Source organism: Ictidomys tridecemlineatus, chromosome 3 (genome assembly GCF_052094955.1).
Source record: "Ictidomys tridecemlineatus isolate mIctTri1 chromosome 3, mIctTri1.hap1, whole genome shotgun sequence".
Taxonomy (NCBI): Eukaryota; Metazoa; Chordata; class Mammalia; order Rodentia; family Sciuridae; genus Ictidomys; species Ictidomys tridecemlineatus.
In genome coordinates this window covers 141,865,768-141,875,389 of record NC_135479.1, presented here as the reverse complement: position 1 = coordinate 141,875,389, position 9,622 = coordinate 141,865,768, and the positions used below count along the sequence as shown (strand labels likewise).

The window sequence follows — 9,622 nt, the reverse complement described above, 5'->3', positions numbered from 1 at the left end:
TTTTCCAGCACTGTCTTCTACTTCTGTCCTTGAGAGGTGGTGGGAAACTCTCCAGCCATTTCTACATCTTACCCTTAAGAATCATTCTCCCAGAAGCTGCAGGCATAACTTAGTGATACAGTGACTGTTTAGCAGGCTGGAGGCCCTGGGTTCAATTCCCAGCACACCCACAAATTATTCTCCCACTATTCTGTATTTGAGGCACTCTCAGTCTGCCCCAATGGGAAGTGAGAACACACAATGCTTTATCAGTATCTGTAACCAGTCTAAAATTTTTCCTATGGCTTCAAACTTTCTAGGTTGCATGATTATCTGTGTAGCTTAAGTAGACATGATCAGAAATTTTGCTTGAAACCTCAAAGTGACAGCATTTCCCACAGGAGAGTCAGTATATTCATGCCTGGTGGTACTGAAGAAGGCAATTCCTAAGAAGTAAGGTAAACGCTGCAGAGAGCTGTGATTAAGGACATAGGTGCCTGTTGTCAAATGCCTATGCTGACACTCCATTCTGCCAGGCTTTGGGGACTTGAGAAGTGGCTCCCATTTCCTCATTATGAATGTGCTTGTAAGGAGTTAGATAAATCACAGAATGCAATTAGCAAGTGCCAGCACAGAATAGCATTCAATGTGTTAACCATATTACCATGAGCCTACAATCCCCAGAATTCCCAATCTATCTTGTCAGAGAAGTACCCACTCATGCCTTTTAATCAGCTCACACATTTAATCAGAGAATTTGGCAGCTGCAAGGTTGTCTTTCAATCCACGATCTTCTCTGGAATTAGTACCTGGCCTCTTCTGGGCACAGCCATTGGTTGTTCTGCCCTCTGGGTAAGCCCATTCCTAGTTCCATTTGCAGAGGACAGGCGCTCTTTCTGGATGTGTGTCCATGGCTATGTTATACCTGGGTCCAGTCTTTAAAAGCTTTCTCCACATTGTACCCTGCTCAATCACGAGATTTCGACGAAGATGTCGGTTTGGCCAGAGCTCTTAAGAGCCGGACGTCTGAAGGTCGATAATCTGAATCAGGATTCGAAGCTGTGAGCAGAGCCTGGGAGGACTGCTTAACGCCAAGGTCGGTGTACCGTACAAATGGGAAAGTAGGCGACCTCGGACCATCCCAGTCCAAGCTTACGAGTTTGCCCCGGGGCCCCTATGGTTATCTGGCGGTGGCCGCGGGCGGTCCCGGAGACTGCGACGTAGCTCCTGGGTGAAAGTGTCTCTGAATCGCGCAACGCGGCGGCCTAGGGAGCTCACGGGCTTGGCAGCGACTTTCCGTAGGCGGCGGGCCGCGTCCTGGCCGCGCAGCTGCGCTTGCAGCAGAGCGAAAGCCGTGAGCTGGGCCGCACGCCGGATGGGCCGCGACTCAGACAGTCGTTCCACCAACTGCGGGCTGTGCAGCAAAGCAGCCAACAGACGCCGGAGAACCATCCTTTTCTGAGCACCCCGGAACCGGGAACACGCCGTTCTCGCCTTCCGATCGGCCGCCTCAGACGACGGACCACGTGTGCGCCCGAGTGATGACGACACTGCCGCGCTGGGATTGGATCCGACGACTTCCACTTTCTGCTGCCCTCCGCGCGCTTCCGCTTCCGCCAGAGCCGCGGCTCTCCGGTTGATCCCTGAGTTACGCGTCCTTGTCGACCTCTCTGCACTATGTCGGGTGGCCTCCTGAAGGCGCTGCGCAGCGACTCCTACGTGGAGCTGAGCCAGTACCGGGACCAGCACTTCCGGGTGAGGAGAGCCGGGCCGCGAGAGGGTCAAGCCCTGGGCCAGAACGCTGAGGAACGGTTTGCACTTGTCTCATTGTGTCGTCTTGCATTCTGCTTGGTATCCTGAAATGTGAAGTGGGGTCCTAGTGCCTGCTGGGAAGCAGGGGTTGGATGCCTGAAGGGCGTTTGAATTTCACTGAACCACTTTGATAGGGAATATCAGACTCTCTTTCCCATTGCCTTGCAGCCGCTGCCTGTACCTGGGCCAGTGCAGAGGTTCGAGCGGCAGAGTGGTGGCTTGTTTTCACAGGCTGTGCCTGGGAAATTGTGATGACAGAAATGGGGTTCTCTATTCACTCCGAGGGTATGTGGAGGCGCATTATCCAGATACCGGGGCTTTTTCTTAAATTATTTTTTAAAAAAATCAACCAATGCCCTTTGGCGCTCCGAATCTTTTCTTTCTTTAGTACGATTATTCAACAAAATTCTCCATTTTGGGTGGGAGACATGGAGGCCTCCGAGTGGAAAGAGGGGATAGCCAACCTGAGCACGTTGATAACTGGATATCAAGATCAGATAATTGCTGAATTTCAGAAGAGGGAAATTTAGTTTAGGGTATGTCAACATTCTGTGGAAAGGGGAGAGGGCTGCAGGTAATCTCTTCTGAATTAGTAAAGGTGGGGGTGGGATTGTGTGCTCTGGCCGCTCAACCTAATTATTTAATGGGGATTAGACCTAGGGGGTGCTTTACCACTGACCTACTTCTCCAGCCCTGTTTTTTTTTTTTGAGGTGGTGGTGGGGCTGGTGTCTCTGCGTTGCCCAGGCTAATCTCGAACTTGAGATCCTCCTACAGGTGTGCGCCAACTCAGTTATTTCATAAATGTTTACCCGGTGCTGTTGTCAAAGCATTCCTCTGAGCCCCAGGAGGGATAGGGGAAATGCAGTTTCTGCATCCTAAGAACTCAAATCTCTAGTAGGGATTGTAAATGGAGGCAAATAAAATCTAAAAGAGAAATCAGGAGAAGAGAGGGACAGGTTTTAAGCATTCAGAAAAGGAGACATTCCCCTTGCAACTGGGAAGGGAAGTGCATATAAGAGAAGGTAGGTGTGTAGAATGTGTTTGTACCTGGTACCGGGAATTTGAGGCCAAATTGAAGACACTCTTATATTTCAGTTTTAAAATGCTATGTGCCAGGCAGGGTGAGGTGGTGCACACCTGTGATTCCACCAATTTGGGAGGCTGAAGGATGAACATGGAGGATCCCATGTTTGAGGCAGCTTCAGCAACTTAGCAAAGACACTGTCTCAAAAAATAAAAAGGGCCCCTGGGTTCAACCATCCCCTACAAAACAAAACAACACCAAAACGTGCCAAGCATGATTTTTACTTCTGCAACTTTTACAGTTCTTATTAGTTCCACATCATGACCATCTGTGTCAGCATCTATCCTACAAGATTAAAATTGAAAGGGTTCATTTCTACAATCTAAAGTCTACTGTTTTAGATGTAGTATATTGTCATGTGGAATATCTACCTAGATGGAATCCACATTAATATCATACCTTAAGTATACCACAGTTGTTTTAATTAAGATATAGACTCCGCGCCAATTCTCCCGAAACCCCAGTGAGAACTCAATGGGAACTCCAAAGTAGTGGGTGCCCAAGGCAGCAGGATCTGCCCTAATCCTGGAGCCGCCCTAATCTCAGAGCAGGGTCACCTTTCAACCATTCCCTCTAGCAAAATGCCAGGCGTCATTCCGACTAAACTGTGGCTCTCAACAATCTGGATCAGAAGGGTCTGAGAATAGGTCTACTGATTGGCCTTCTGTTTAATCACATTTGTCCTCAATGTGTCAATTCAGCATCTAAAGTATCAATGTCTCATGATGAGCCATCTTGTCCCCAGGGATTGTCAGGTGTATTGACTAAAGCTCATACTTCTGTCTCTGGATTCATCCGGTCTTCAAATTAGAAAGCCTGTTAAGAAAGTGCTAGGTGTGGTGGCCCACATCTGTAATCCCAGCTACTTCAGAGGCTGAGGCAGGAGGATTACAAGTTGAAGGCCAGCCTGTCTCAAAATGAAAAGGGCTGGGGATGTCTTTCAGTGGTATAGTGCCCATGGGGTTCAATATCCAGCACTGGAAAAAAAAAAAATTCTACGCTCAGAAGAAAAAAATACATGAGCATATAAATTATTAAAGCAGTTGTTGTTTTGGATAGTATCTATGGGAAAATTACCAGGGGAATACTAGCTCTAGAAATAATAATTATTATTTTTTACTACGGAGGATAAATGGGACCTTTCTAATATAATGGGTCAAGGTCTGGAATTTAGACTTGGGCCATTAGAGAAGGATCCCAGTGCTCAGGATTTTAGTATGCAAGAAAAAAGGCATGCTACTTGTACGTAGCCTGGGGCAGGAGAGAGGGAAGGCTGAAAGCCTTTTCTCTCTACTAAAAGCAGTCTGGATCTCATATAAGTCCTTCACAGAATGTGAATACCTCCTGCACCACCCCTCCTTTTGACAAGGAATTTGCAGTATTGGTGGGTGAGAGAATCTGATTTCTTTTTTCTTTTCCCCTGGGTACTTGGGATTTAACTCAGGGGCACTCAACCATTGAGCCACATCCTCAGTCCTATTTTTTATTTTATTTTATTTTATTTAGAGACAGGGTCTCACTGAATTGTTTAGTGCCTTGCTTTTTGCTGAGGCTGGCTTTGATCCTCCTGTTTCAGCCTCCCAAGCCACTGAGATTACAATTGTGTGCCACCAAGCCCAGTGAGAATCTGATTTCTAAATAAGAATTAATGATTCCCCCAACTCATGCTGAGAATTGAATCCAGAAGTGCTCTACCAGTGAGCTAAATCCAGCTTTTTTGAGACAGGGTCTCACTAAGTTGCACAGGCTGGCCTAGAACTTGCAATCGTCCTGCCTCAGCCTACTAAGTAGCTGGAATTACAGGCATGTACCATCACATTTAGCCTCGGACATTATTTTAAAAACCATACTTAGGAATATTATTTAAGCAAGGCTTTTTTTTTTTAAGTTGCAATGTTTGTCTCTGAAATTCTAGGGTGACAATGAAGAACAAGAAAAATTACTGAAGAAAAGCTGTACATTGTATGTTGGAAATCTTTCTTTTTACACAACTGAAGAACAAATTTATGAACTCTTCAGCAAAAGTGGTGACATAAAGAAGATAATTATGGGTCTGGATAAAGTAAAAAAAACAGCATGTGGATTCTGTTTTGTGGAGTATCCTTCCTGGTGTCTAATGTAACTGTTGAACCAAGGCAGTGATTGGCTGCCTATTTTTGAAAAACTGGATATTAGCTTTATCCCTATGCTTGTCTGTACCTTTTCTTCCATTTGTCTACATTCGGATGCTGTGAAAACTGGTAATTTTGTGTTCTATTCTGAATTCATGTTTTGTTTTCTGGTACTGGGAATTGAACCCAGGACCTCGAACACTGTATGCCAGCTCTCTATCATTGAGGTATATCACAGCCCTATCAGCTTTTTTCAGTCTCTGATCATTAGCTAATGGCTTTCTCATGTATGCTTCTTTCCTATCATTTTAATGGGATCTTGAGAAAAAAGAATGCATTCATTCTTATCAGCTTAAACCAGAAGTCTGCTTCTGAACCCATCACATTTAGAGCTCCCTATGTTGACCAGGCTTTCTCAGACTCTGGGCTCAAATGATCCTTGTGCCTCAGCTTATGAGTAGCTAGGATTATAGGTGTGTACCCAGCCCCACTTGGATTTTGTTTTTTTAAAGTTGCAATGTTTGTCTCTGAAATTCTAGGGTGACAATGAAGAACAAGAAAAATTACTGAAGAAAAGCTGTACATTGTATGTTGGAAATCTTTCTTTTTACACAACTGAAGAACAAATTTATGATTTCTGATTTCTGGGCCAAGCAAGCTTTTCAGTTCTCTCTCCAAACACAAGGGTCCAGTTTTCTCAGGTTTTGTTTTCTGGTAGCAGTGGCACAGAGTAATTCATGGGGAAAACAATGAAAAAACAAAAGGCTCCATCTATAAATTAGTAGGTAATCAGCCTAAGGATCAGAGTGTTTCCATTTGCCTTATAGGTCAAAGGTCAACAATCATGATGGAAAGTATCAAAGAGAGACTGCTAGAGCTAGTTGTTTTTCTCTAGCATTTATTTCATTCATTTAACAAAGATTACTGAATGCCTACTATGTTCTAGGCATTATATACGTGCTAGATACGAATTTTACCAAGTGTTTCCCTAATTGTATAAAGATGAGAAAAAAGTCTAAATCAGCATTTCCCAAACCCAGCTGTTAATCAGAATTGCTTTTATTTTTTTATTACTACTTTTTAAAATATATTTTTTAGTTGTTGTTGGACCTTTATTTATTTGTATGTGGTGTTGAGAATTGAACCCAGTGCCCCACGCGTGCTAGGCAAGTGCACTATCACTAAGCCACAACCCCAGTCCTCAGATTTGCTTTTAGAGATTTTAAAAAATACCATGTAGAGTAAAACTGATTAAATGTTTGGGAACTCCTAACCTGGTTAATACTTTGAAATTTTTCCATCTAGTGAAATGTAGTGGTACTTCCATACACACTGTGACCTCTTTTTTGCAACTCAAAATACGGAGACAAGGCTGAGGATATTGCTCTAGTGGTAGCTTGCCTGGCATGCACAAGGCCCTGGGTTTGATCCCCAGCACCACATATGCAAAAAAAAGAAAAGGGATTGACCAAATAAATATTAATAGAGATAGCCAGGAAATCATAACCAAGATAGCCCAACATAAGTATTACATTTTCTTTACCTAAGTGCTTTTGGACCAGTAGGCTTGTGTAAGCTGAATAGTCTTTGAACTCCATCTGACTGGATTTGTTTTTGTACTTTTTCCTTAACAATTCAGGTTCATTTAGATGCTTCCCCAAACATTTGGAGAAATGCAATGTTCCTTAACACTTAAAACTTAAGATACTATTCAAGAGCAGATGCAGAAAATGCCATGCGGTATATAAATGGAACACGTCTGGATGACCGGATCATTCGCACAGACTGGGATGCAGGTTTTAAGGAGGGCAGGCAGTATGGACGTGGGCGATCAGGGGGCCAGGTATGCAGTCTCTGGGCCAAACCCTGCCTAGGATTCTAGTCATAATGATAGTTGTTTTTTCGAACTGTTTTTACTCTCTTTCTAATTTCTGCCTATAACCCTGGAGAAAACCACCCATTGGTTTTGGTGAATTTTTTAAACCTTGAAATAGCATATGCTATTCATTTCAATAAGCACTTGTTGTTGAACTTCTGCTAGGGGCTAGGTATTTTACATATGTGTCTAGAACGAAAGCAAAATACACTGAAATGGGTTTGTCTTAGAGTCTAATACAGGGGTGTACCCTCAGTGGTGGGGCACTTGCCAAGCAAGTGTGAGGTCCTAGGTTCAATCCCCAGTACCATATGCACACACCAAACAAACCCAAAATCAAACCCCAAAACACCACAGAACCTAACACACAGGTTTGTCTGCATGTTCATATAACATCTGAAAAGGTTCAGCTATTTGTCTGACATGTTGTGGGCAGTGCATGTTATACCAGTCTTCTCTATATTGTACTTTGTGTATTCTTTTTCACTTAAGGTTCGAGATGAGTATCGACAAGACTATGATGCTGGGAGAGGTGGCTATGGAAAGCTGGCACAAAAGCAGTGAGTGGTGAGAGCCCCATCAGTGCAAAATTCCCTCCACTGGCCTGTTGTTTGTTGAAGAACATTACCCATAGTCTGATCAATGTCTCTACTGAGCTAGAAGCCTTTACATGGTTTCCTCTGAAAATTATTAAAGGACAATACAAAAGAATGCCTTTAATTCTAGTCTTAGAATATTGGTCGTGTCAAGTTACCAGATGATTTTCTGTTACCAGGTCTAAAATTGTGTTCTCTGGGGATGTGGCTCAGATATAGTGCCTGCTTCACATGTGCAAGACCCTGGTTTGATCCCCAGAAACATCCACCCACCCCCCCACACACAAAGTGTTCCTTAGCAAGAGGTTTGATTTATAATGTTGATTATTCTGTCGGCCAAAAATGCCACACTTTTTAAAGGAAGATGGAAAAATGTAAAAACTTGTTTTACCATGTTTGTGTCTTAAGTAGGTTCATGATCTACATTGGGGCCTGGAATGATTATTTTTTAAAATTTAAGTTTGCATGAGATAAAGTTTAATAAATGGAATTTTGCTGTGTGGTATAGCTTTGTTCTAAATTAGCAACAGGTGTCTGACAACTGAATAGAATTCAACATTGAAAACAAATTCAATCTCTAAAGGGTCAAGGGACTTTCCTAAATAGTTGGCATAGAAGTAAGTAAATCTGAGATGGTCTCAGGGACATGTCCCGCTTCTATTCCTTACATATTCAGAAACTAGGTACAGGGTTTGAAGAATTATACACATTTTTCAAAAGATATTTTACCTAAAGCTAGCAACAACAAGAAGTAAGGATTTGTAATATAGAACCTCACATATTCTAGTGGGTGTGGTGAGTGGGGGAAGATGCTATTAGTAGGAAATGTAAGTTAAGGGATTGCCTTGACATGACAAAGTGTGCTGTAAGGGCCATCAGATTTATTCTTTCCATTTTAATTAGTCTTGGGAATAGAACGGGTTCTTTTTAGAAGAGCTTGATGATTGAGAGAATACTTTACAAAAACAGAGGAAGGCTTCCTAAAGAAAGTGTCTATTTCAGCTACTTCTCATACTGAAGTCTGTTTTATTTTTCCCAAATTGTCCATACTGTGGCTCAAGCCAGGGGATTAGAGAGAATTTATTTTACATTTGTAAGGCAAGAGATGATTTCTAATATTATATGTGAGAATAATTTTCCCTGATATGAAAAAAATGTGAATTATTTTTCAAAGTATCTTCCAGTAGTTTGTGAAAATTGGGGCTGAACATGAACAGCTTTCATGTTACAATAAATGTGGGTTTTCTCATTAAATTCCAAACTGTTTGAATTTTTTATAAAGAGGTATAACAGTTGTTAGTGCTTAGGAATAAACCATTTGCAAACATTTAATCAGGACACAGTATTCATTTTTAGAATGTTTTTACACTGTAGTTTAAACTAATATTTTGTATTCTTGTGTGGTGAAAAAATTCAGATTCTACAGGCCTTAAAACCAAAGACTGTGATTCTTATTTGAACTGTCTTCTATAACAGATTTCAATAAAGCTGGACCAACTTATTGTCTTGGCCTTTTTCCTCTCCTATAAAAGGATTTGTTCTAGAACTCTTTTACTCTGGGCTGTCTGTAAATGAGTTTGGGGAGACTCTGAATAAATATGCAAAATTTACATGTTCATTTCAATATGACATTTGTTTCTAATTATGGCTTCAGGTGAAGAAAGAACATGGACACACATTCTTATGAAAACAATTTAGCATTGAATTAAGGGAACCTGATGTTTTTTAGGCTTGAGGATGCTAAATGAGCTTTCTTTGGGTCCTCTTTCCTATTTCTCACTTTAATCAGAAAAGTGAGAATTAGGACATATATGCTAGGTAGGTTTATGGAATATAATAGTGGGGGAGTGCCAGATATAGCCAGACTGGGATCTATAGAATTATTTGGATTTTATTAGCTAAAGTGTAAAACATGCAACGTGCTTTAGAGTTCTGCAATCCAATGTAATAGCCCCTGGCCTAATGTGGCTGTTTAATAAAAATAAAATTAAACATTCAACTTCTCAGTTACACTAACCACATTTTAAGTGCTTAATAGACAATGTGTTAGTGATTGTTATAGTAAATGAAAACAACATTTCCATCATTGCAGAAAATTCTATGGAACAGCGGTGCTCTAAGGGTAGGCTGCTTAGGGCCTACACTGGTCACTGTTCTTAAGCC

The 9,622-nt window shown here is 41.9% G+C and overlaps 2 protein-coding genes across 7 annotated transcripts; one reads left to right on the top strand and one right to left on the bottom strand.

The window, feature by feature from the left end:
* Window positions 1-704: 704 nt before the first annotated feature.
* Window positions 705-1,431, bottom strand: Ncbp2as2 (NCBP2 antisense 2 (head to head)). Its single transcript, XM_040270424.2, has one exon. The coding sequence runs from the start codon at window positions 1,429-1,431 to the stop codon at window positions 1,132-1,134; it is 300 nt and encodes a 99-aa protein (XP_040126358.2). The 3' UTR covers window positions 705-1,131.
* Window positions 1,432-1,554: 123 nt separating this feature from the next.
* Window positions 1,555-8,961, top strand: Ncbp2 (nuclear cap binding protein subunit 2). 6 transcript variants are annotated; one of them, XM_021720648.3, is made up of 6 exons: window positions 1,657-1,790; window positions 1,960-2,076; window positions 2,503-2,566; window positions 4,792-4,973; window positions 6,692-6,830; window positions 7,356-8,961. In XM_021720648.3, the coding sequence occupies exons 1-6, from the start codon at window positions 1,657-1,659 to the stop codon at window positions 7,425-7,427; spliced, it is 708 nt and encodes a 235-aa protein (XP_021576323.2). In that variant the 3' UTR covers window positions 7,428-8,961. The 6 variants fall into 6 exon arrangements, with proteins under 6 accessions (XP_077900125.1, XP_005341025.1, XP_077900123.1 ...); XM_078043999.1 differs by lacking the exon at window positions 2,503-2,566 and having other exon boundaries at window positions 1,555-1,734; XM_078043998.1 differs by lacking the exons at window positions 1,657-1,790; window positions 2,503-2,566 and adding an exon at window positions 1,814-1,830.
* Window positions 8,962-9,622: the final 661 nt, after the last annotated feature.

What these genes read in the sequence shown, in the direction of transcription:
- Ncbp2as2 (XM_040270424.2), bottom strand. Translation starts at nt 1,431, where the DNA reads ATGGTTCTCCGGCGTCTGTTGGCTGCTTTGCTGCACAGCCCGCAGTTG.
- Ncbp2 (XM_021720648.3), top strand. Translation starts at nt 1,657, where the DNA reads ATGTCGGGTGGCCTCCTGAAGGCGCTGCGCAGCGACTCCTACGTGGAG. An exon ending in TGTGGATTCTGTTTTGTGGA is followed by an intron (nt 4,974 to 6,691) that starts GTATCCTTCCTG and finishes TTAAAACTTAAG; the next exon opens with ATACTATTCAAGAGCAGATG. An exon ending in GTGGGCGATCAGGGGGCCAG is followed by an intron (nt 6,831 to 7,355) that starts GTATGCAGTCTC and finishes TTTTCACTTAAG; the next exon opens with GTTCGAGATGAGTATCGACA.